The sequence below is a fragment of the Serinus canaria genome, chromosome 2 (assembly GCF_022539315.1).
Source record: "Serinus canaria isolate serCan28SL12 chromosome 2, serCan2020, whole genome shotgun sequence".
Taxonomy (NCBI): Eukaryota; Metazoa; Chordata; class Aves; order Passeriformes; family Fringillidae; genus Serinus; species Serinus canaria.
This window is the reverse complement of record NC_066315.1, coordinates 50,747,195-50,770,937: the sequence shown is the minus strand read 5'-3', so window position 1 is coordinate 50,770,937 and position 23,743 is coordinate 50,747,195. Positions and strand designations below refer to the sequence as shown.

At 39.2% G+C, this 23,743-nt stretch overlaps 1 protein-coding gene across 7 annotated transcripts in view; it reads left to right on the top strand.

Moving 5' to 3' along the window:
* The window catches only part of AMPH (amphiphysin), a 130,467-nt gene that overhangs the window by 64,689 nt on the left and 42,035 nt on the right, over positions 1-23,743 (top strand). For 6 of the 7 annotated variants that reach the window (XM_050971749.1, XM_050971747.1, XM_050971748.1 and 3 more), the window contains exons 3-6: positions 9,240-9,294; positions 16,257-16,351; positions 21,851-21,946; positions 23,305-23,412. In XM_050971749.1, the coding sequence (XP_050827706.1) occupies positions 9,240-9,294; positions 16,257-16,351; positions 21,851-21,946; positions 23,305-23,412 (354 nt within the window). The remainder of the gene's footprint in view (positions 1-9,239; positions 9,295-16,256; positions 16,352-21,850; positions 21,947-23,304; positions 23,413-23,743) is intronic. The other variant, XM_030234070.2, reaches the window with a different exon arrangement.

Genomic DNA, 23,743 nt, shown 5'->3' with positions numbered 1-23,743 from the left:
TATTTGCCTCTCTTTATTTCTCTACATGTAGTTATAAGACTTCTTTTACTTTACATACTACAGTTTAAAAATATTTAACTGCTTAAACCCATAAATATTATGTACTGTGTATGTACACACAGGAGATACAACAGTTGCTACTACAAAAGCAGCTTCCCATTGCATGTTGTCAGAAAAAAAGCAAAATGTCAAAGGCTGTTGTTGACAGTTTATAGGATTGAGGGAAAAAGAAGAACCTTTTTTTACTGCTGTTGAGTGATCAGAACCTGCTTCTGTGGACTGTTTTACTAAATGTGCACCTAGTAGTAAGAGCTGCTCATTGGGTGTAATTGTTATGGTTCCTGAAAAGGATTATCCTGTCAAAATCTTCTTTCACACAAGCATGCTTGGCTGCCTTACAGCTGTGTCAAAACATTGTCTGAAACTTGGTTTGTGAGGCAATTAACATTTTCTAAAGTGTTTTATTTTTTTTTAATTAGCTCTGCCACTGATTTTTTAAAACTTACTTATGAAATAAGAAACCCAAGATGAGATTCATCACCTACATACAGGTGCCAGATGTGCCACACAGGGTCCCACCTGGCCCCCAGACATTGCTTCAGAAAAAGACATATGGCTTTGACCACAGTCCCATATTATTATCTTGACTACCATGTGGCATCTCCAGCTGCAACAGACACGTGTTTTGGCAGCTGAACCTGGTGCCTGGAGAGTGATCCAGTTCCAGATTGCAACACCTGAATGTGGGTGTCTGTATTTCCAGGAGTTGGGTATTCCCTTGATGCTTGTGCTCAACTGGGCAGCAGGATCTGGGAGAGCAAGGCAAAATCCCATCAGTTTCCCGGGGACATCTGTGGGCCTTATTGTCTCTGATCAGCCCTGTCTGGGTCTGCTAATTCTGCACGTGGACCCAGGAGTCCCATTTTAGCTCAGCCTTTGGCATAAGTTACACCATAGACTCATTCCATGCCTAGGTAACCCATGTTTCAGCTTCATTACCTGCTGCTCCCATCTGGATCTCCCAGACAAATCCTGGTTCAGACCCTCACCAGGTGGTGGGTCATCAGTGAAACCTCTTACCAGTCCCTGTCTCTGCCCACCTGTCCCAGACCCTGCAGGATGGCACTCATCAGTGAGGGCATAGCCTCCACTGTGGTCACTTGTGGTTTTGTGGTTCCTGGTACAACCCCCACCCAACTGTTGTGAAGGTTCTGGGTAAGTTGTCTAAATGTTGGCATCTTTTGCCACTTGCAAGGCCCTAGTGTGTCCTCCCTGATTTCCAGTTGTTGTTCAGCAAAGCTGGTAGGTCTCTAAGGACCAGCTGTGTTTGCTACTTGCGGATGTATCACAAACACCACTAGATAACTATATTGGAGTGAATGGTTTTGACTATTGGATTTTCTTAATTGTTTTCCTGACTCCACAGGTTGCTCTTAAGACATCTACATTGGTTCTGTGACAAGGACAGACACCCAACTCGTGGAGACAGTGATAAGTGTCTTAATCTAGAGTTGGATGAAGGACATGATTAAGACAGGGAGCTTCAATATGTATTAAAAATAATAACAAAATTCAATCTGTGTTTTGCAAAATCTTATTTTCTCTAGGAATTAGTAATTATCTCATATATCTGTCTGACCATCTTTAAACCTATCTTATGTCCCCCATTTAGACACCCCATCATTTTAAAGGTCTTGTACATGGTGTTGAGATGGATTAAAGAATCCAGGTAGTAAAGAAAAAGTGCAAACTTAAAAATTGCTCTGAATGGGTAACACTCTTTCTCCTTAGCTGATACTCATATTTTCTTGGTTGTAGAATCTAATCCTTAAGTGCAGGGGATTCTTGGTACTTATTAAGCTGCAAGTATTATGTGTTCAGTACAGTTCTGTCCATATAAGACTCCGTTGCTAAATAAAAGTGATATCAAGTGTCTCTGGTATTCCAAAGTAAACCACATGTAGAAAAACACAATTTAGACTAGAGGGAGAGGGGTTTTTTTCTGTGAGCCAGTAAGTCTTTACATTCAGGGAGACTGAGTCTGACAAGCATTTGGAGTAAACCAGAAGTGTACTTCAGATACTGGATGATCTCTAAGTCAAATACACTCTATACAATGTATATATACAATCCATAGAAAGGCACATTGTATTTTAAGACCATGGGAGGGATTTCTCTGCTGATTCCATTCCATCCTGAAATGTGTATTTAGTAATTATCTTATGTCTTAAGGGTTGTTTTTCCCAAGATAAGAAGAAATATAGTGTACCATTAAATCTCATCTCAACCTCATTATTTCCAATCAGGCAAGATATTCAGGAAGGTGAGGCCCTCTGTTTTATGCTATAAAATTATCTCTGCATGGACAGCTCAGATGCATTACAGCTGATTCCTCAGTATAAAAAGAGCAAGCAGCTGATGCAATGGTTTTTTTTCGTGATTCTGACCATTGATTGCTCCAAAATCAGAGTCCAAACCATTGTCACACTGTGTGAGTTTTGATTGCCCCTTGGGTATAAACTATTATGCCTCTGCAGCTTTAATAACTGTACTGTTTTCTCCCCAGTGCAGTTGAATGTTCAAAGTTATTTCTGGCTATTTTTCAAGGAGACATGTATATGTTTCTTCAGGACTCCTTTGGGATAACTGACTGTGGGGATAGTTAACAGCCCAGGTCAGGGATCTAAGACATGGATTGAACATGATGCAGTTCACAGCAAACAGTTCCGGACAGTTTTCTACCTGATCTATTAATACATAGCTTATGTACATTATTTACAAATGTTGTTATGGGTATGCAGCTATAGGCATAACGAGAGGCACAAGTAGATGTTCGGGAAATCTAGCTTGACGTGAAATGTGTATACATTACTTTTAGCCATGGACTTGCAGATTCTTGCTTCCTCTGCAGACCCCAATTTTTAATTAAAACTGTTATTTTGGGCCCTACTTTGAGGCCATGAGTATACTTAAAGGATGATGTGAAGGTAGTAACTGTGAAGGTAGAATGATTAGGTAGAGGGAGGTTTAATTGTGAGGGAAGGTTGGAATTTCACTTAAGGTGAGTGACACATATTTTTCTGTTCAGTCCTCATCTGAAACCGAAATGGTTCAGTAAAAGGGTTGGTTTAGTGTCTCTGAAGGCACAGAGCTTTCTCACCTGCCTACTGGACATCGCTACTAACACAAGTCAGAGCTCCTTGGTTCTTGCCTTTAGAGTTGACTGGGTTTTTTGGATTAGTGTAAATCATCTGAGAAGCCTGTTTCACTTGATGCAGTTTACTTTAATTCAACATGCGACTTAATAACTAGAAGAACAAAAATCTTATTTTTGAGCCTTCTTAGTGGCTGGGCCACAAATTTGGTGCTCTCCTGGAAGATACTGTTATGCCTAAAGCCTTGGTGTTTCCAGAGAAGGTTGCAAAGCCAATTTTTTCAAGTGATGCACTAGATAAATATTTCAAATATTAAAGCTTAAAAGAAAAAAAAAGATGCCAGAATTTTTTAAGAAAAAGATGCCAGAATTTAGGAGACAATTTTAGGGACTATAAGGAACCTGATTGTTGGGGTTTAGGATTTTTTCTTTTGTTTCTTTCTCTGATGAAATTTTGTCCCATCTCTCACTAAAAAACCACCATGACTGATACTTAAGAGAGACAAAAGAAGTTGCCACAGGAAGGGTGCGGCTGGCAACCCTCTCAGCTGGGAGGTTTCTCTTAGAGGGTCAGAGATACCACAAGAATTGGGCTGGGGAAAATGAGGCTGGGCGCAGCTCCTAGCTGTCTTAGCCTCGGCTTTGGAGGAGAACTGTTGAGTTGCTGTTTACTGGTGGGGTTCAGAGTTTGCTGCCAGCAGTGGAGCCCAGCCCTGTCCTGCTTCTTCTGCCGTGGCCCCACACCCCCTTGCCTGGCTGAATGCCCTGCAGTTCCAGCTACAGCTGCAGAGCTTCTGATACATCTCACTTCCTACTCTGGGATCTTGCTTGTCCCTGCTGTTCCAGCTTGCTGCTTTTGAAGCCCCTGCTACAGCTCCTTTTGCTGTCCAGAAGGGGCAGAGAGATCAGCTCAGTGAGTTTGTAAGGGAAACCCCCTCTCCATCCCTTTCTGCTGGCTGCATCCGCCATTATCATGTGGAGAGAGGCAGACGAAACTCGCGCCACAGCGCCCCCTGCAGCCCGGGGGCTCATCGCGCCTGCCCCGCCCGGCCGGGAGCCATCAGCGCCCCTGCCGGCTGTGACTGTAACTGCACCAAAAGGGAAAACGCCGCAGCCGAGAGAAGGCTCCTAATGGGTTCTGGTTCTGTTTGTCGTCACTCCCACTGTTGCATTGTTATCCATATACATACATAGTACATAGTACTACATAGTAAAGAACTGTTATTTCTTTTCTCATGTCTTTGCCTGAAAGCCCCTAAATTTCAAAATTCTAAGAATTCAGAGGGAAGGGGGTCATATTCTCCATTGCAAGGGAAGTTCCCACCTTCCTTTAGCAGACACCTGTCTTTTAAACCAAGACATTGATAAATGGCAAAATAGAGTACTCTGGAAAGAAGATATATTTTACATTGAATTACAGATTTGTCCAAGTAGCCTTTTATTATGTTAAGCTTCTCTTAATTTAATAGTTATTTTCATTCATACTACACAGTTCTGTAAAAGACCTAGCAGTAAATAGTACCTAAAGTGTTTATGAACAAGAGACAGCACTGCTCAACACTGTGACAAATAGCAACACATTACAATAAGGAAGATCTTCCAGGTGATACAGAAAATGTTTTCTTTTCAGCTATTTCTCTGATGTCTTAACAATAGAATGATGAAATTCAGGTATTAATTAGACCTGCATTAATAATTGTAATTTTAAATTGTTGTTGTTATTATTATTAATATTATATTTGTTATTAATTACCCTGTGCTCCAGTTTCAGTATTTTTAATCCTCTTTCATCTCACTAAATTGGAGCGATATATTTGGGGTTTGTATGTCATTCATGTGCTGACCTTCCCTGGAAAGATGCATTGTGTTTACATCCTGTATGTGAAATGACAGAAAAATCAAACTCTTCTGGTCTGACTGGAAAGCTGTAAATTCATGATTCCTCACAAACAGGACATCCAATTGCAACTTTTGTGGAGGAAAGGTGGTCTTTAATTTCTGAGTGGATGCAACGGATTTCCTAATCCATCAGGAAGCTAGAGTTGGTTAGACGGAAACTATGGGGTTTTAGTTTTCATCATTAACTTTCTTTAGGTCTCGTTAGTCTCACAGTGTTGTTCTTTTTCTTACTTCCAGTGCTAAGATATGCTTAAATGCTATAAATTCAAAACAAAACCGCAACTAAACATACCCAAGAATCAGTAGTACTGAAAAGGCCTAATGCTGCTGTCAGGGTATGTGAGGCCTGTGGTTGTAGATTGCTAGATCCTTAAAAACTGAACCTTCTTATCTCACTGAGTGCATGTGTCTTTACCAGCTATACAATACTGACTATATGATGAGACCAGAGAGTAGAAAGGTGATAGGCTACACTGTTCAAAGCAACAAACTATTATTTAGGACATTGTTGTGAAGAGCTGTTTTGACTTTCCCAGAAATGGATGTTGGTTTGGGTTGTTGGCATGCCTCCCTTGCTCTTGTGTAAAGTTAAAAAGGATTATGTACTACATTTTTGGTGATTTGTCTACTGAGTTTGATCGAGTGAGCTAAGAGCACTGATTTTTGGTGCTGGAGTCTGGTAGAACATGCATAGTGTTATCAAACAATCTGGTTGTAAAAAGTTTGCTATTAACACTTTCCTCTGGAGTTTCTTATATCCTATAAAACTCTCACTCATTTTGCTGACTTATGTAGCATAAATGAAAGAAATTTCGAAATTATAAAGGAAGCATCATCACTGTCTTGGGAAACTTCATTTCAGAGGGATACAGCATTGGTGAAAGAACAGCTACCTTTCATTCTCCCCCAAGAAGCTGCGTCTCATTTAACAAAATTCATGGCTTTAGTGAAGATACTTGGAGCAGTGGTTTCAGAGCCACTGGATGTTTTCATTTGATAGACCAGAAAGTAGAAGGAGTACCAGTAAACACTGTAAAGGGACAACATTAAATATATGACAGTCTTTTAAAAAGTACTTTTTAAAACCTGTATGTAACAGTTTGCAAGATGTGCATAGTCAGCAATACAGTATTTTCACCTTATGAATGTTCATTAATCTGTTAGGTGACAACAGTATATCTGTCTTCACTAATAATGAGTTTACTATAGAAAATGTGTAGACCATATGCACATTTTTCAGAATTCACAGGGCTGAGGGCTTTTGATGCTAATTTTTTTCTGGCATTTTTAGACAGGTCTAATTTTATTGCCATTGAAACTGAGAGAATATTTCTCAGATTCAGTAGGACCTGGCCCTTGGCCATGGATTTTTCAGTCACATCACACAATTGATAATGAGGGAAAAGTCATATGACTCTGTCATGTTTAGATATTTCAGCTGTTTGTGGCCTGTTAATAACCTAGACTGAGGGAGATCCATATTAAAATTATTATTTTGAATAAAGTGTCAGAACTCATAACAGCCCTTTTGGCAAAGTATTTATATCATGTTTTACTACTTTGACTTTTTCTTACACATTTCCCTGAACAGCAGTTCTTGATGATGCACAGTGCTAACCAAGCACAACAGATCTAATAGTGGTTTAGGGTAGGAGTTGTAAAGCTGCACAGCAGTATACTTATAAAAATAGTGTTTGAGCAATGTGTTTCCCTGACATTTGTGGTGTGCTGCTTAGTCCTAGTGACAAAACATCATATGTATGAATAAAACTGGACATGAAATCAGCTAAGGAGGCTATCACCCTTCCAGCTGTGGTTTGCTGCTCCTGGAACACCAGAGATTTTTTAACAACTAAAAATTGTTACTATATGGTTACCTATTCAGCTGGACCATGTTGAAGAACCACGTTTCTGTATCTTCCATTTTTACCACAATAGCTCAGGCAAAGAAGGTATGAAATTAAAAGATAACTTCTGTGCCTTCATGTGACTTCTCACAGTACAAGGGATCCTCAGAGGAGGAGACTGGCCTGCATGAAAGGGCAACGTCCATCTAGTTTCTGCCAAGTATTTGCTGATCCTCCTCTTCAGACATGAGATCAAGAAATTTGTTCCTGGGTACAATGTCCTTTCCTCTGTGGAAGCACTGATCACTTAATGCCTTGGTCCATGGAAAACAGACAACTTCTGATATCCCAATGCCTACCATTTGAGCACAGAATGAAGTTAGCTTCTGTTGTGTTATGTATCATGAAAAAATGTGTTGTAATGACACTTTAGGGTAGTATCTTTTGCTTAAAGTATAATAAATAAAATAGAAAAGTATTAAAAGTATTTAAATACAAAAGTATTAAAATGTATGCATAATATTTTCTTAAAGGACACAACATCAAGCTACTACTTGAGAGCTTTCTGTTGTTCTATAAGTAATTAAATCTGAGGTTAAATCCACTGATACTCACCCTGCACTTGCCTGACCCTTGTTTTGATAGGCAGCTTTGATTCCAAAGCAGGGGAAGATGTTGCCTTTCCTTGGAGCATCAAATATGGTCCCAAACCAGAGAATGGTTCGTGGGCTAGCTGCTCCTTCATACCTGCTGTTACCCAGAAACTTTTCAGATACCACCTTGGTGGGTCTATTCCTGTGCTCAGACTTTAGTCGATTAATGGATTTGAGAGCTGTACATGACTTGTTTCAGGTCAAATTGGTGTAAAACGAAGCTTCTGTTTCTTGAATCCATAAATTGAATTCATTCATCTTTCTAGGCCTACACAGGCATTTTTACCTAAAAATTCTTTAATATTTCCAGGAGATTAAACAGTTGCTCTCTTCTTAAAGTGCACTACAATTTGAGAGATGGGGGTGGAGGCTGTTGATGATCCCATTCTAAAGGCCTACAGTTCCCTTCAAGAAGCCAAGAGAAGTGAGTTTGGTGGGTGTGACCTGCATTGTATTCTATGTACTGGTGAGACAAGTATTTTTTCAGAACCACAATTTTGACTTAAGGCTGCAGCTATGATGGATTTTAAGCATCAGATAGGCCCTATCAAACTGAATTTCTTATCATCCTCTGTGTCTGAATTCTCTGAGCATTGAAGTTGCTGATGGCAAATCCTTTACTGATATCAGACATCCTTTGAGTTTAGAGGAGTTATAACAGCTTATACTTTCTGCCTTCTAAAATACTCACATTATTCACATGCACCCTTTAGATTCCATTTTTCACACGGAAAATATGAAACTCCAAAGCAGTCAGTCATATTTTGAAGCCCTCAGTCATATTTTGCTTCTGATTTTTCCATATGGTGTAGCTGTATGTGAGAAAATGTGACTGCAAGCTGATACTCGTGTCGTTTCCAACTACTTAAATAAATTATTTGAAAAATATTGGAAACTGGCAGATGTGGACTCTTTCAAAAATTTTCAGGCTATTGAAGTTGTCCTGGACAGTGTCTTTTTAGCAATAAATATGTGTGTAGCACAGGTTTCTTTGCAAATCCTAGGAACTGTGAATTCCAACTTGTGGTACAGTCAGAGATAAAGTACCAAAATCCATTGTTTTCTCTGTTCTGAGAAGGTTGTTGGCATAAGAGAAAGAACAATAATTTTGATGTATTTGCTAAAGAAAGAGTCTAGATTTCACAGTAGACTGCAAGATGCACTAATCAAGCAAAACAAAGTAACTAACATTATTATATTTTAATAGTTATTTGCTTGCAAAATGTTAAAATTTTAGAATACTTGGGAAATTGTTTGCCAATATAGTAAACAACTTGTGTAAGGGTAGAACTTTCTTCAGGTCTAGACTGGCCTCATTTGAGTGGTTTCCAGTGGAAGTTCACCTGTTTTGATTATACTTCTTTGTGTTTCAGATTAGGCCATAGGCCCAGCTGACTTGAACTGCGCCTTAGCTGTAAAATATACCTGTCTTTCTCTGGGTAGAGTTCTTCCCTGTACAGATGATTGATAAAATAAACCCAGAAATTCTAGCCTAGAGAGTACACTATGCAAACCTCCTTTGCCAGGCCTTCTTTTTATACGCATGCTTGCAACGTGACACTATTAATTATATACATCCTGAAATTGCCTTTATTTGTTGTTAGACATACTGCATGCATATTTCAAGGCATTAAACACAACTGACATGTGTTTTCACTTCCATGCTTTTTTTTTCTTCTTTTTCAGGCAGAGGGTTCCAGACTCCAGAGAGAACTGAGAGGATATTTAGCAGCCATTAAAGGTGATTTTTAAGTTTTATATCTTGCTTTCATAAAGCAAACTTTTTTTAAAAATTGAGACAAGTAAGCTTGTTTAAAGTATACAAAGACAAATACCAGTAAGATTCTCTTTAACCTAATGCTAGGGATTCTGCACCTTCAATGTAGACCCATGTATTGCATCCTTGACTGTCCTTTGTGTAATAAATGATCAGCTAGAAAGCCAAATTAATAAATGTGAAAGATTTTATTTTCATGACCGAAATATGGTCCTCAAAAACTACAGTCAAAGAGACAGCGTCGAGCCCAGGACCGGCGCTGGGTGAACCTGGATCTGACCTCTATTGCATCAGACCTCCCTCTGTTCACCAATGCCATTTCCAGCGGGGCTGTTTTATACAGTTTTTTATGCCTGAGGCAGAGGTGCCTCGATTTCTTTTGTAAACCCCACATATGTATGAACATTTCTTTCACTGTGCAGGGCTGGACAATTGCTGTTTCCTGAGTAGTGGCAGGCACTGATCATGTCAGGGCAAGTTGTGTATTCAGATGTATGTTCTTGGCAACTTCGGTTATCTTGATTGATGGTATCAACCTAGTGCTGATCTTCCTTGGGTGTTCCCTGATGGTTCCGGGGAAGCCCATCTCCTCGCCAGCCACATTCATTTGTTAGTTAACAAGGCAGTCTTCTCATGCTGTCACCAGGAGTTTCTTAATTCCAGTGTGGCAGTCTGTCTCCAAGTTGTCCGTGGTCAGAGGCTCGTTAGATGTTAAATCCATTTTACCATTTTTATTTTAGACATTTTTCCCCTTAAGCATGAATTACTTTATATTACATATTACATTTGTGTGCATCTGCTGCTCCCCAGATTCTCATGTTGCATGCATTTTTAGCACCCACAAAGTCTACACACCTAGCAAATGCTAGAATATGAAGTATCTCATGCAAGGCAAGGGATTGCTTGATCTCCACAAATGTAGCATTTCTAGGTTATTCCTAGTTGGATGACGAGCTTCCTCCAAAACCACACTCCCTGTGATAATGTGATTTCTCATCTATTTCTGGCTGCTTAATCCATTTTTTTTAAGTTCAACAGTCAAATGTGATGTCTCTTGATACTGCATTGAATACCTAAGTAACAGAAGTCACTAACCAGTGATTAAATATCAGAGACACGTAAACAATCAGTTAAATCCTACTAGACATTTGTAAATCCAGCACTCTCAACAGAGCACTGTATGCAAAGTGTTCTCTTTCTCATGCTACCACTCTTTGGAGGAACTGGAGGCTAAAGGAAAAGGAATAAGAGTTGGTGACAGATTGAGAGACAGTAGCTTCTTGATATAAATATAAATATATGATAAATATGTGAGTGTGTGTATGTATATTTTTTACCTAGCTCCAGTCCAGTAGGGAAAATTGTGCAAATGAGTATTAATATCCCTGAAACTCACTGACATAATAACTTCATCAGCTGTTCACAGGCAAGTAAGAAAGCTCTTTTTGATGCAAATTATAAAAGGGGAAGCAAAGCAGTAGCTTACTGTCTTTGACCATTTATTTTTTTCTGGATGGGCTGGCCAAGGAAAATTCCATACCAGACAAATTTGTCTTTTGTTCTTAGAGGAAATTATAGCATTGGTCTTCTGCAGGGAACACAATGAATGCTAATTTTGCTTTCACAGTTTTTATTCTTCCCCACACACATTGAATGGTGGTTATTCAGAAGCAGTAGGATGGTGCTGTTTGTTTGCTAGATGTCTTATCTGTCACATAAACTGACTGTTTACATGCTGCCTTGATTTCTGTATTGGTGATAACACTCCTCTCTGTTTCATCTTCTTTCTCTATCCTTCTCTTCTTTTCCTATTACTCTACACTCATGGTCCTTTTGCTCTCTAATGGACTACTTTTTTCACCAAGTTTTGTGTTTATCTTGGTGTAAAATTTTCCATTGTTTTAGTTTTGCCTTTTTAGCAAAGCTTTTCTGTTAAGCATTGTTTTCTTGTTGCTGCCTTTAAGTAATTTGGACTGACTTTCTTACTCAGAATGAGAAGTGTTTGCTAGCACTTTATTATCTACATATCTTAAAAAAGAGCCAGTCAGAAGCACTCATGAGAGCCTTAAAAATGTCAAAGACAAAAAGCCAGCAGTGGGTGTCCTTGGCACACATATTGGCACACATTGCTACTGTACAGTGAGATAGTGGAGCACAATACACATTTCTGCCTGAGGCTTCCTCAAAAATGACTAGGTCAGTAGTGCCAAAGACCAGATTTTGGATGACTGACGCACCTGCTACAGTGTCTTTGTTGCAATTCTTTGAATGACTGCTATCATTAAAAGATTTTTGAGGTATCTATGCACAAAAACATGGTTACCCTCATATTTAGGAACTTGGGTGGGATTTTTGCACCAAAGATGTCAGAGACTTGGAGTCATGCTGTCATTGGGCATTTTGTAGATAAAAAGGTCAATCATATAACCGCATATATTGGAATTATTGGAAAATAATGCACTTGACATCCTAATACTCTTGGATGTATCAGAGAAGCAGTTCATTTTAAAGGGTTTTGGGATTTTAACTTCAATAATAAGTTTCATTTTGCTTCATGACTTCTGAGTGACTTGATATTGGAAGTACGAAGTACAAATCCAGGTATGATTTCATAGAATCATAGAATGGTTTGGGTTGGAAGGGACCTTATAGATTATCTAGTTGAAATCCCCCTGCCATAGTCAGGGATGCCACTCGCTAGACCAGGTTTCTCAGAACCCCATCCAACCTGACCTTGAACACTTCCAAGGATGGGGCATCCACTTTTTTGGGCTACCTGTTCCAGTGTTTCACTACCCTCTGAGTAAAGGATTTCCTCCTAACATCTAATATAAACCTCTCCTCTTCTAGTTTAAACCATTCATTCCCCTTTGTCCTACCACTGTCCACCTATATAAAAAGTTGTTCTCCCTCTTTTTCAATAAGCTCCCATTAATTACTGTCAAGACAAAAGGAAGTCTCCTCAGAGCCTTATCTCCAGGCTGAATAATCCCAGCTATCTCAGTCTGTCTTTGTAGGAGAGGTTCTCCATTTCTCTGAACATCTTTGTGGCCTTCTCTGGACCTACTCTAACAGATCCACATTTTTCTTGTGCTGTGGACTCCAGATGTAGACACAATATACAGGTGGAGATTTAAGCAAGGAAGAGTAAATTAAGCCTTATTATGACCCTCTATCCCTTCATTTTAATATACTTCACAATTTGAGGTTTAGTATCACATATCCTTAAAAGAATTTTTGCTGTATTTAGACTCCTTCTCTTGATCACTGACACTTCTAGTTTCTTAGTCTTAGCTGGACCGTAATCTTTCTTTTTGGTTATTCAGGGACTCAGAGGAACCATGCCATAAAGCTGTTGAACTTGTGAATGGCTTTTATGTGCCATTTTATTTCACCTGCAAGATAGTTTAATGTCTGCTGTGTATCAGTGGTGTTTGTATGATGAGACTGTGTGCTATCCCCCATAGCTTTAGTCAACTCATGCCTCAGTCTTGTGTGTCTTCCAGTCTCCTTGTCAATATGTATCTGGGTTTTATATTTCATGGTTTATTTTTAAAGCTTTTGAGAGCTGTGAGGGACTTGAATGGTTTTACGGGCCAGTTGTTATAGAAACCCTAAATCAGTCACCCATTCTCTACCCCAAGCTCTTTGCAACTACCAGTGCAGATGGGGAAGAATAAACCTGGATCTCTGTGCAGATGGCAAGGTGACAGAGGTAACAAGTAGTCCTGCATGAGGAAAAGAAAGCATCATACACTTCAGGTGGCTTAATGTAGTGATAAAGAAGAACTGGTGTACAGTAAGGGAAAGGGAGATTTTTCAGGTCTGTAAGCAGTTCTGTTGCCTAGTTGTCAGTCTGTGGCTGACAGAACTGCACATATCCTTCAGACACAGAAATCTTAAAATCAGTCATGTAATTTCTTAAAAGCCATAAAACGATTCATCCTCTTTCTGCAAAATTTATTCATGAATAATGAAATTATTGACTTGTTCCAGTGGAAACTCTAATGGATTACTAGCAATAACAAATACAACCCTTATGGCAGGGCAGGTAATTTCCCTGAAAAACCACATAAGTAATATTAAGAGTCAGACCAAGATGTTTCACCCAATCAGGAAAATGGAAACTTCTCCATCATTCAGGCTAGTGAATGATATGATATGTAAAACTCATATACTGTGGGGTCTCCTCACTCTCTACAGGGGAGTGAGGAGACCCCACAGTATATGAGTTTTACAGCCAACATGCTTTTTCAGGTCTGTCTCATTCTCCATGAGAGCCTGAGTACATTGGAACTGTGATGGTAAAGAGTCTCCTACCCTCCCCCTTCTCTGGTGGGCTTAATGAGAATGTCTCTGCATTGCCACCCCCAGGATCCCTATCACAAGGAGGCCTCTAGAATTTTTTGGAGGTTCCAGGGACAGGGACTCTTTCCCATAGAAATAGGAATAATTTAATCTGGGAAGTTCAATCTTCAGTAACTGGATTATTTAGCAAAATTTTTCCTAAGTGATGCAAATATTTTGGCACTCTTAGCTATTAAATAAAGGACCCAATTACCAACAAGTACTATTGAATGAAATAATTGATACTAAATATAAATTTCAAACAGTTCGTCAGCAATAAAAATTCTTTTCACATTTCTTAGTACTTTTCATATTTCTTAGTACTTTAATGACTTACTTTTAACAATTTATCTTTCTCAGTGATAGCAGTTAAAAACAGTCAAGAGAGACAGCCTGGAGTCTATGACTAAGACACTAATCCTCTTAAATTTAGTGCTGAATAACGCATAAAAGGTATCAATGTGTAAGGAATAACTCTATGTGAAAACCTGCCAAAAAAAAAATCATTGGACACTGTAAGTTTATGTCTAGAGGTATGAAAAAGAATGGGAATTCACTGGATTGGTATTTACCTTTTTCCTCATTTGATGTATTGCAGTAAACCTGGTATAGATGCTGTCAGAGGGAGTAGGATGGATGATATTAGCCTGGAAGTTTCAGATTGAAGCCCCTGACTGAAAAAGCCAAATACTTTACTGCCCACTTCCCTGACACTGCAGCTGGACTTGACTGATGGTTTTTACAGGAATGTGGTGGAATGAAGGATTATCCAATTCTCAGAACAGAAAAAAGTGTAAAAGTTGGTGCAGTTTTGATATAACTCAAGCATGGCACATTAGGTGAATTTTATTTATTCTCTTAAGCAGATATATGCCTGAGTCCTGTAGTACTTAAGAAAGAAAGTCTAGGAAAAGGTGTCAACATGGTCTGTGACCAAGCTGAGTGCAAGCTGCAGGAGGAATTATCTAGCAGCTATGCTAGCCTGCCTGCTGCAGGAACCTCTGCCACAGGTTTACACTCAGAGTGCTTTAGGGCAAAAGTTCAGGTATCAGAAAGGATCAAGTGTGAGCAGGGATGAACAAACTCTCCTGGTTTGTATGTTCACCCTGACTGGAGAGAAGCAACCTTCTTAAGCAAAGAGATACTAAATTGGTTTTGCCTTACCTCTTGAGTAGATTAATTTGCAGCAACATTAAAGATTTTAAATAACTCCTGCCTGAAAATATATGTGAAGATCATCTGTATTTTATTCTAATTTGGTAAATTCTAAGGCAAAAAAAAAAAAAAAAAAAGTCCTTTTTATTCAGGAGAACACATACTTAGCTGGAGATACATCATCCTAAGAATTAACTATGAAGGAGAAAAGGAAGAAATACATCTTAATTCTTTTGCTATCCTAATAGTCTAAGATGAGCTCTGTCATTAAAAACTACCCCCAAGATAATTTCTGAAGAGATCAGAGATTCTGTTTTGGCTTAGTACCTTTTGATTTAAGGGTGAAAGCTTGTACCCTCTAAACACCAGTATTTCCTTTGTACTTGTTCTCCCCCGTGCCATTCTCTCTTGTGTACTCAAGGACTGAGAACAAGCATGTACTTTCAGCTTTTTTAGTATCTGTTTTCTATCCTGTCCATTCCACAGACTACTATTTTCTTTTAAGTGTGCATCCCTGTATTTACTTTATTCTCATATTAACAGCCTGTGTTTTGGGAGTGCATGATGGAATAGCAACTGACTAGATCAAGTCTGGTCTTCTACACGTTCAAGTTTCAAATTAGTTTTCCTTTTCTACTTGTGAATGTTTCTTTGTGCAGAAAACAAAAATATTGATGTTATTCCTAAATTCATTTTCTGAGGAGTTAAATCTGAAGATCATACTTAGAGATATTTTCAAGATAGCAAACAGATTTTGACTAGAAAAAAAATGTGCTTTTTTAAGGAAAAAAGTTAATGCTAAGTAAGAAATTCAAGTATTGAGATTTTCCAAAGAAGTTGAAATAAAAGTTGTCATTTTAAAATTACTTATTCTGAACTCTTAGAATGTTAGGTGAGATGAGTTTCACTGGATTCAGAACCATATTCAAAATCTAATGGATTCATGCTGTATCAAAATGCAAACCCCAATGCCTTCACTGAGGGTGTTTATTTATTCATTGGGGTCAAACTGATCTCACTGAAGATATATTTAGGCTCTTTCTCATAATGTCGTTGAAGCTATTTTACATTTAAACCAGAGTGATAAGCATCAATAGTCCCTGTTCTTGTTCCACCTATCAACGAAAGAGCCAAAGCAAGTCACTTCAATAGTGACTGATCAGTTTGGCTTCACACTCTGCATGCACCACCCTGTTGCAAACATAAATAGGCACTGGGCTCCACAAACTTTTAAACCTACTGGGAGACCATACAAGACTCTTCATAAAAACACGTCCCTTACAGTGCTGTCCCCAAGTTCAGGTATCTCTTTTCTAAATTTGCCAGAGGGAAGAGCATTGTGGCTACATGTGGCTGAAAATAAAGATATTAGCAACTACTTCTTGTAGTTTGCACTTACATATTCCTCTTTTATCTAACTGCAGGAATGCAAGATGCCTCAAAGAAGCTTACAGAGTCTCTCCATGAAGTGTATGAGCCAGACTGGTATGGACGTGAAGATGTGAAAATGATTGGAGAGGTAAGATGTATGGAAAGAGTAGAAAAGTATTATGGATCCAAATGGATGAATCTGAGCTGTTGAGGAGAAGTGTGCATTCAAAATTGACCTTAATCCTTCGTGTCATGTTAAATCCTGTTTTCTCAGCATTATAAATTATGGATCTTGTGAAATGCAGCTCCTGCTGGCCAGATGCAGCACTTGCAGTGTCTGTTGAATGAACTAGCTGATAAAAGCTCCCACTGAGATAACTCAGTGTGAGCAGAATTGGTCCTGACAGCATCTGACTGACAAGTTTGTACAAAGGTATCTTACATGCAATTTTATAGTCAGTATTGTCAGCTCAAAAGAATGTTAAAAATTATCAAAGCTGCTTATCCTTTTGTGCTGTGTAACAACTGTTAAGCCAGTCGTACTAAACAGGATATCTTATGAGACACTCACTTCTCTCTAAGAAGAATATGGAATTTAAAGGCAAATTAGAGTTCAGGACACTGGGTTTTTTTTTGGTTTTTACCTTCCTCCAGTGATTAGAGAAGAATAGGCTTTTTTAGACAACACAGCAGGAATTTATCTTGAGGTGCTCTGAATTGCCCACTTAAAGAGCCTCAGTTCTGGGGGAAGTCTGTCAGCAAATGTGATGGTGGTGACAAGACAGTGCAAATGATTGTCGATGAAGTTTTTAATCCCCTGGGATTCAGTTTGTAAGGCCTCCTTGATAATACAGTTTACAGTAAACCTGAATACAGAGCAGTGTACAGATTGCTTTTCTTCTCTTGCCTTCTTCTACACTTCCCTGTTGCAAAGGATTTTGATTTTGAAAGCACCCAACTTCCAAACTGCCTAATTTAAGATACATATTTTTTTGTTTGATCAATTTAGGTTTTTTTAATTGTTTTATGGGCAATAGACTTATGGGCAATACTACAAAATTTCCTGAATTTTTTTGGTATATAATCACAAAGGTAGATTTATGCATCAATTAGAGTAGCAAAAGCTCAGTTAGAACTTAAACCTGGCCACTTCTGTAAAGGATAATAAAAAGTGGTTTTATAAATATATTACTATCAAAAGAAGGACCAAGAAAAACTTGCATTCTTTCTTGGACATGGTGGGGAATATAGTTACCAGTGATGGCTGAGGTACTTAACACCTTCTTTGCCTCAATTGTCAAGAATAAGATAGGTCATCCTCGGGACAGATGGCCTCTAAAGCTAGTAGGTTGGGACAGGGAGGAGAATAGATCCCCTGTAAGATCCTAACTGCCAGAAGCAGTGCTGAGCCACTTCGATGTTTACGAGCCTGTGGGACCAGATGGGATCCATCCTGAGTGATGAGGGAGCTGGCAGAAGAGCTCACTAAGCTGTTTTTCATCATTTATCATCAGTCTTGGTTATTTGGGAGGTCCCAGATGACTGGAAGCTGGCCAATGTAATACCCATCTGTAAGGACTGAAAGGAGGATCCAGGAAACTACAGATCTCTCAACCTGACAACGATGCCTGGCACCGTTATGGAACAGATCATCTTGAGTGTGATTACACAGGACCTACAGGGATGGCCTGGGGATCAGACCCAGCCAGATGTATCACTCTTGCACCGAGAATGACACAGGAACAGGCGAGAGGCAGTACTGTAGAAAGAGTAAAAGAAGGTTTTATTCAAGGGAACTGTATGGTTTAAATCGAGTGATAAGGCACATTCTATTTGATTGGCTAGTTAACAAAAATACTTTTCTTTTACACTGTCCTTGAGAAGAACAGAAAGACAAAGTAGAAAAACACCATTTGCAGATTGTTTATACTAACAAGTTATCACATCCTTACAACTTCTTGGAAGTTCTCACAAGCTGCTGTGAGAAACGCTTGCTGTTTCTCTCTCTCTGTTCCATAGCATCCACACAGAAGAATTTAGGAGATGCTGAAATAGAGATTTTTGGAATTCACTTGAGTTAGCAATATGAATTAAGCATTTAAAGTTTAGCCTGTAGAACTATGTGTTGAATTTTAACCCTTTTACTTAAGAAACCTGTGCCATGGTAAAAAGGGCATAAGAAAATGCAAATTTCTGAAGCTTCTTGCATAAAGAACAATACCAGAGGAGACCAAGGGATGCAAAGAACCCAGATAAAGAAGCTCCTCAGTCTCCAAGCTGATCAAGGCCGACAGACATACTCAGATAAGCACCAAGAGTCCAAGAGCGCACGCGCAAAGGAGAAGAGTTCAAAAGTTCAGTCATGAAGAAGACCATGGCCTTCAGCCTCAGAGACCACCGAGGGACCCCCGTGCGACCACCACAGCAAACAATGCATGCCCAGAAGGGCATGGATCTGATGACCATGCAAAGTGAGGACAGGTGGGGCCAGGGGTTGAATATACATGAAAAAGTTGTGCAATGTATTGCATATGGAACATCTTTGTGAATAAAAATGTGGGTCAGACTGAGGCTCGGGGCATAAGGTTTTCACGAGAGCTATCTTGCTTGTGCCAGGCGCTGACATGCATACCCACTTCATAACTATCTCTAGTTGTGGAGATTATTTATTCCGCGTATCGCTTCAAGGCAGGCCCAGCCTAACCAACCTGATGTCCTTTTATGACCAGGTGACCCACCTGGTGGATGTGGGGAAGGCTGTAGATATTGTCTACTTGGACTGAGCAAAGCCTTTGACACTGTCTCCGATGGAATAATCCTGGAAAAGCTGGCAGCCCATGGCTTGGACAAGTGAACTCTTCACTGGCTTAAGAACTGGCTGGATGGCTGGGCCCAGAGAAGTGGTGGTGAATGGTGTTGTCTCCAGTTGGTGGCCTGTCACTAGTGGTGTCCCCCAGGGATCTGTGTATGGGCCCAGCCCTGTTTAAGATCTTTACTGATGATCTGGATGAGGGGGTCAAGCATACCAATAGCAAATTTGCAGATGACACCAAGTTGGGTGTGAATCTCAATATGCTGGAGGGTAGGAGAGCTCTGCAGGAGCAACCTGGATGGTCTGAAACAATGGGCTGAATCCAACAATATAAGGTTTTACCAGACCAAGTGTCAGGTCCTGCACTTTGGCTACAACGACCCTCTGCAGCACTACAGGCTGAGGACAGAGAGGCTGGACAGAGGCCAGGCAGAAAGGGACCTGGGGGTACTGACTGATGGCAGACTGAGCGTGATCCAGCAGTGTGCCCAAATGTCCAAGAAAGCCAATGAGATCTTGGTCTGTATCAGCAATATTGTGGCCAGCAGGACCAGGGAAGTGATTCTTCCCCTAGACTCGGCACTGGTGAGGCCACAGCTTGAGTACTGTGTTCAGGTCTGGGCCCTTCAGTTTAGAAAGGATGTTGAGATGCTGGAGCATGTCAACATGCCCAGAGAAGGGCGACAAAGCTGGTGAAGGGTCTGGAACTAAAGTCTTATGAGGAGCAGGTGAGGGAGCTTGGGTTGTTTAGCCTGGAGAAAAGGAGTCTCGGGAGATCTTTTCACTCTCTACAACTGCCTGAAAGGAGGTTGTAGCTAAGTGGGGGCCAGTCTTTCTCCCAAGAAACCAGCAACAGGACAAGAGGACACAGCCTTAAACTATGTCAGGGGAAGTTTAGGCTGGACATTAAGAAGAATTTTTGCACAGAAGGAGTGATTTGGCATTGGAATCACCTGCCCAGGGAAGTGGTGGTGTTACCATCTCTGGAGGTGTTTAAGAAAAGACTGTGTGTGGCACTTAGTGCCATGTTGTAATTGATAAGGTGGTGTTAGGTCATAGGTTAGACTGGATGATCTCAAAGATCTTTCCCAACCTAGTTAATTCTGTGATTCTGTAATTCTGTGATCTCAGCCTAAAGTAAAAAAAAAATTATGTATCTGTTCAGTTTAGGTTATAAATAATCGTTTCAAAAGTGATCCCCTTAAAAGACCTTCTTCTGTGTGGTAGGAAAGATGATGGCCTAAAGAATCCTTCAGCAATATTGTTTGAGTCCACCAGCTCTCAGAATCTCCATTATTTTAATTTCTTCAAAATACGTATCAGCAAGATACAAAGACTGGCAGTTGCTTGCTATGATCTAATGTTGTGATGCTTTGTAGACCACTGTGATTAAATGCTGTGTTAATAAACTAGGTATTCCTTTTAAACATGTTTAATAGATTCTAATAATTCACTAGGGACTCTGTTAGAGTAGGAAATTATGAACTGAAAGCTGGCATCACACAGCACTTATAATACGCCATATAGTAGGTTATAATAAAACAAACACTTGGGAATAGTTTTCTATTACACAGGACAGCCACGTGTTTCATGGGTTAGTGGTCGGAGACAGGGACAGCACACACTCTGATGTCCATGTGGCAATAGAGAGAGTTTATTATATGAAACACTCTATAAAGGGTTGAAAAACCCTGTCTGGATAGCTCATTGGTCTGATCTTTGATACCGACCAGCTCCTGGACCAGGGAGATGTCTACAGGTTAGGATGGAATGTGATTGAGGTTGTAGTTCCTGTCTGTCAACCCAAGGGTAGGTGTACAGAGCCAGCTGGATTTCTTATTTATAGCGAAATTAATTGCCCAGTATAAGCCAGCTTGTACTGTGACAAAATGTGAAGTTTTCCAGACTTGTCAGTGAGGATAACAGCCCTGCAGAGCAGTGCTCACACCCATTAACCTCCCTCCCATCAAAGGGAAGGATGTTAAATGACTTTTGAAATGTACAAAGAAAGAGGGAATCAGGATGTTTAACATGTGCTAATGATTAGTTCAGTGGAGAATCCAGGACCTCAAGCACTATGTCTATGTAACATGATTTGCTTGTAATAAGGAATCTTACCCATTGAGTCCTTGTCACATGAGCTGCATTAATATGTTCATGCAAATCAGGAAACTACAGGGGTTTCTCCTGGTGACTAGACCAGAGCTCCAAAGAGGACTGGGGGAAAGCACTGTACCTTCAGGGCAGAGAAGGGTGGCAGGGGTGCAGATTTTGTTTATTTTGCCAGCTGGTGTTGAGATGTTTCCTATATGTCATTCCAGTTCTCCAGCAGCACGAGGCAGAGTTCTTGTCTGCATCAGCCATCAAATGTACCTTAAAGGCACAAAAAGAATGAGATAGAAAGACCTTTCCCTTTATTTTCTCTTCTATTTTTTGTTGTACTTCCTTTCTCTGTAAGCAAGGTTCATCATCAGGGAACATACTTAGACACAAGAGCTAAGCCAGGTACAGATTCTGTGTTACTGACACTGAGGGACATGAAACTCCAAGAAGCACCTTGAATCCATGACATCCTTATTTTCACATAACACTTAGTATTTGAAATAATGAAAACACAAACTAATAATTAAGTTTAAGAATAATTTGTGGTGAATTAAACTTGCAATATCAAGGTATTCCTTTTCATTCACCTTATGTTTATGCTCTGATTTAATTCCATAAAGAACATTTTAAAACTTCAGAAAGATTAATCTTTGCCAATTACATTTGTATTTCTCCTATGTATAGAGTGGCATTAAACTACTAAGTACATTTTTCTCCTTTCTACCTTTTCAGAAATGTGATGAACTTTGGGAAGACTTCCATCAAAAACTGGTGGATGGGTCATTGTTAACGCTGGATACATATCTAGGACAATTTCCTGATATCAAAGTAGAGTAATGATTTTCTATAAAGGACAAGTTTTAAAGTTCTCTTGAGTTGCCAAATAAATTGAAAATTAGATTACAAGCAAAAAAAAATTAAAAAGGATGGGAGGTGAAAGTCATGCTCTCCTGTAATGCACAAGATATTGTTCCTTAAGTAAATTCCTGACATTAGGCAGGACTGATTTTCCAAGTGAACAAAAATATTTTTCATGCAGTAGTACATGGAAGTAAATTAGCCTTTGTAGGGGCAACTTTTATGCTTTTTTCTGCTCCTGTTTCTTTGGTATGAGATAATTTTAACCAATTTCAATAAGGACACATTAAGCTCTTCAGCTGTTAAAATGCCAGAAAAATTACATGCAAAGCAGGCTTTCTGTTATTGGCTAGATGGATGCACTCATGAGTATATTTTATCTAAGCCATGGTTCCTGTCTTTTAATTAGTTATAAAAAGATTTTGTAATATACATCACAAGAGAATGTTATACAGATTCTAGCTTCTGTCACATGCCCATCTAGTGTACAGTCCAGAGAAATGACTGATAAATTAAATGTGTGAGGATAAAGAAGTACTATAGTTGAGAGGAGGTACTTTTATATTTGAATATGACTGTTTGGGCATAACTGGATTTTTTCTGTGAGGGTTTAATCACTGAGCAGGTAACACACAGTCATCCCCTTTGTAATTTACATCAAGGACTAAAGAAAAAATAATCTAAGAATACCAACATTAGTGATGCACAGTCCTAAACTCACTTTTAAATCAAGCTGTAATTATGCCCTCTCAGCATGTGGGTTACATAGCTTTGTAAAGTCTATACCAAAGTATATCTATATCTATATCTATATCTATATCTATATCTATATCTATATCTATATCTATATCTATCTATATCTGTATCTGTATCTGTATCTATGTCTTGAACTCCACTATTTTAGGTTCATGTCAGAAAAACTATACAGAGAAGTATATATTAGCATTTTTCCAACTCCAGAAAAAATGCATTAATTGCTGAATTTTTACACTATACATAAGGGGAAAATATAGTGTTACCATAAGTTTAACAGGTTCTAGAGAATGTGAAAAGTCTTATGTAACACTGATACCTCAATTCTAAGTCCCATAAGCCCTATACCCATGAAAACTCTTTCCAAAGTATTAGTAAATTGATTCCTTATTTAAATAATGTGATTTGTTTGTAATTTTTACCACGTCCATGTTTCTCCTACATGATATAATAATTCATATATGAACAACAGGGAAAGAAGAATAAAAATATATCGAAAACTAAATTAACACGTTAGTTAAATGGCTTTTTTAAAACTGCTCCTCATATTTACTTTCATTTCTATCCCTGTGCAGACTCGCATTGCAAAACGAAGCAGAAAGCTAGTGGACTACGACAGTGCAAGGCATCATCTAGAAGCCCTGCAGAGCTCAAAAAGAAAAGATGAGGGCAGAATCACCAAGGTAGCACAATCAGAAACATGCTGGCAGAAGACCTGGGGAAATTGGGTGGTATTTTTTTCTGTACAGAGACAGAGCACAAAATTTCTCTTTCTTTTACTCCCTTAGAAATAATGATAACTCTAAGCAAAAATGTGTTTTGAGTACTTTGGTTCATGTGATAGGCAGGCTCAGCCTCTTTCACTAAGGAGTCCTGTTTGGGACCTAACTTGCTCTCTTGATGAGACTGAGGGGACAGCAAATCCTGTATTGGCCTCGATGGTGTAAGACTGAGTAATATCCTTTGTTAATAAAAATTATAAAAGACTCACCAAGAAAACGACACAAAAATAAT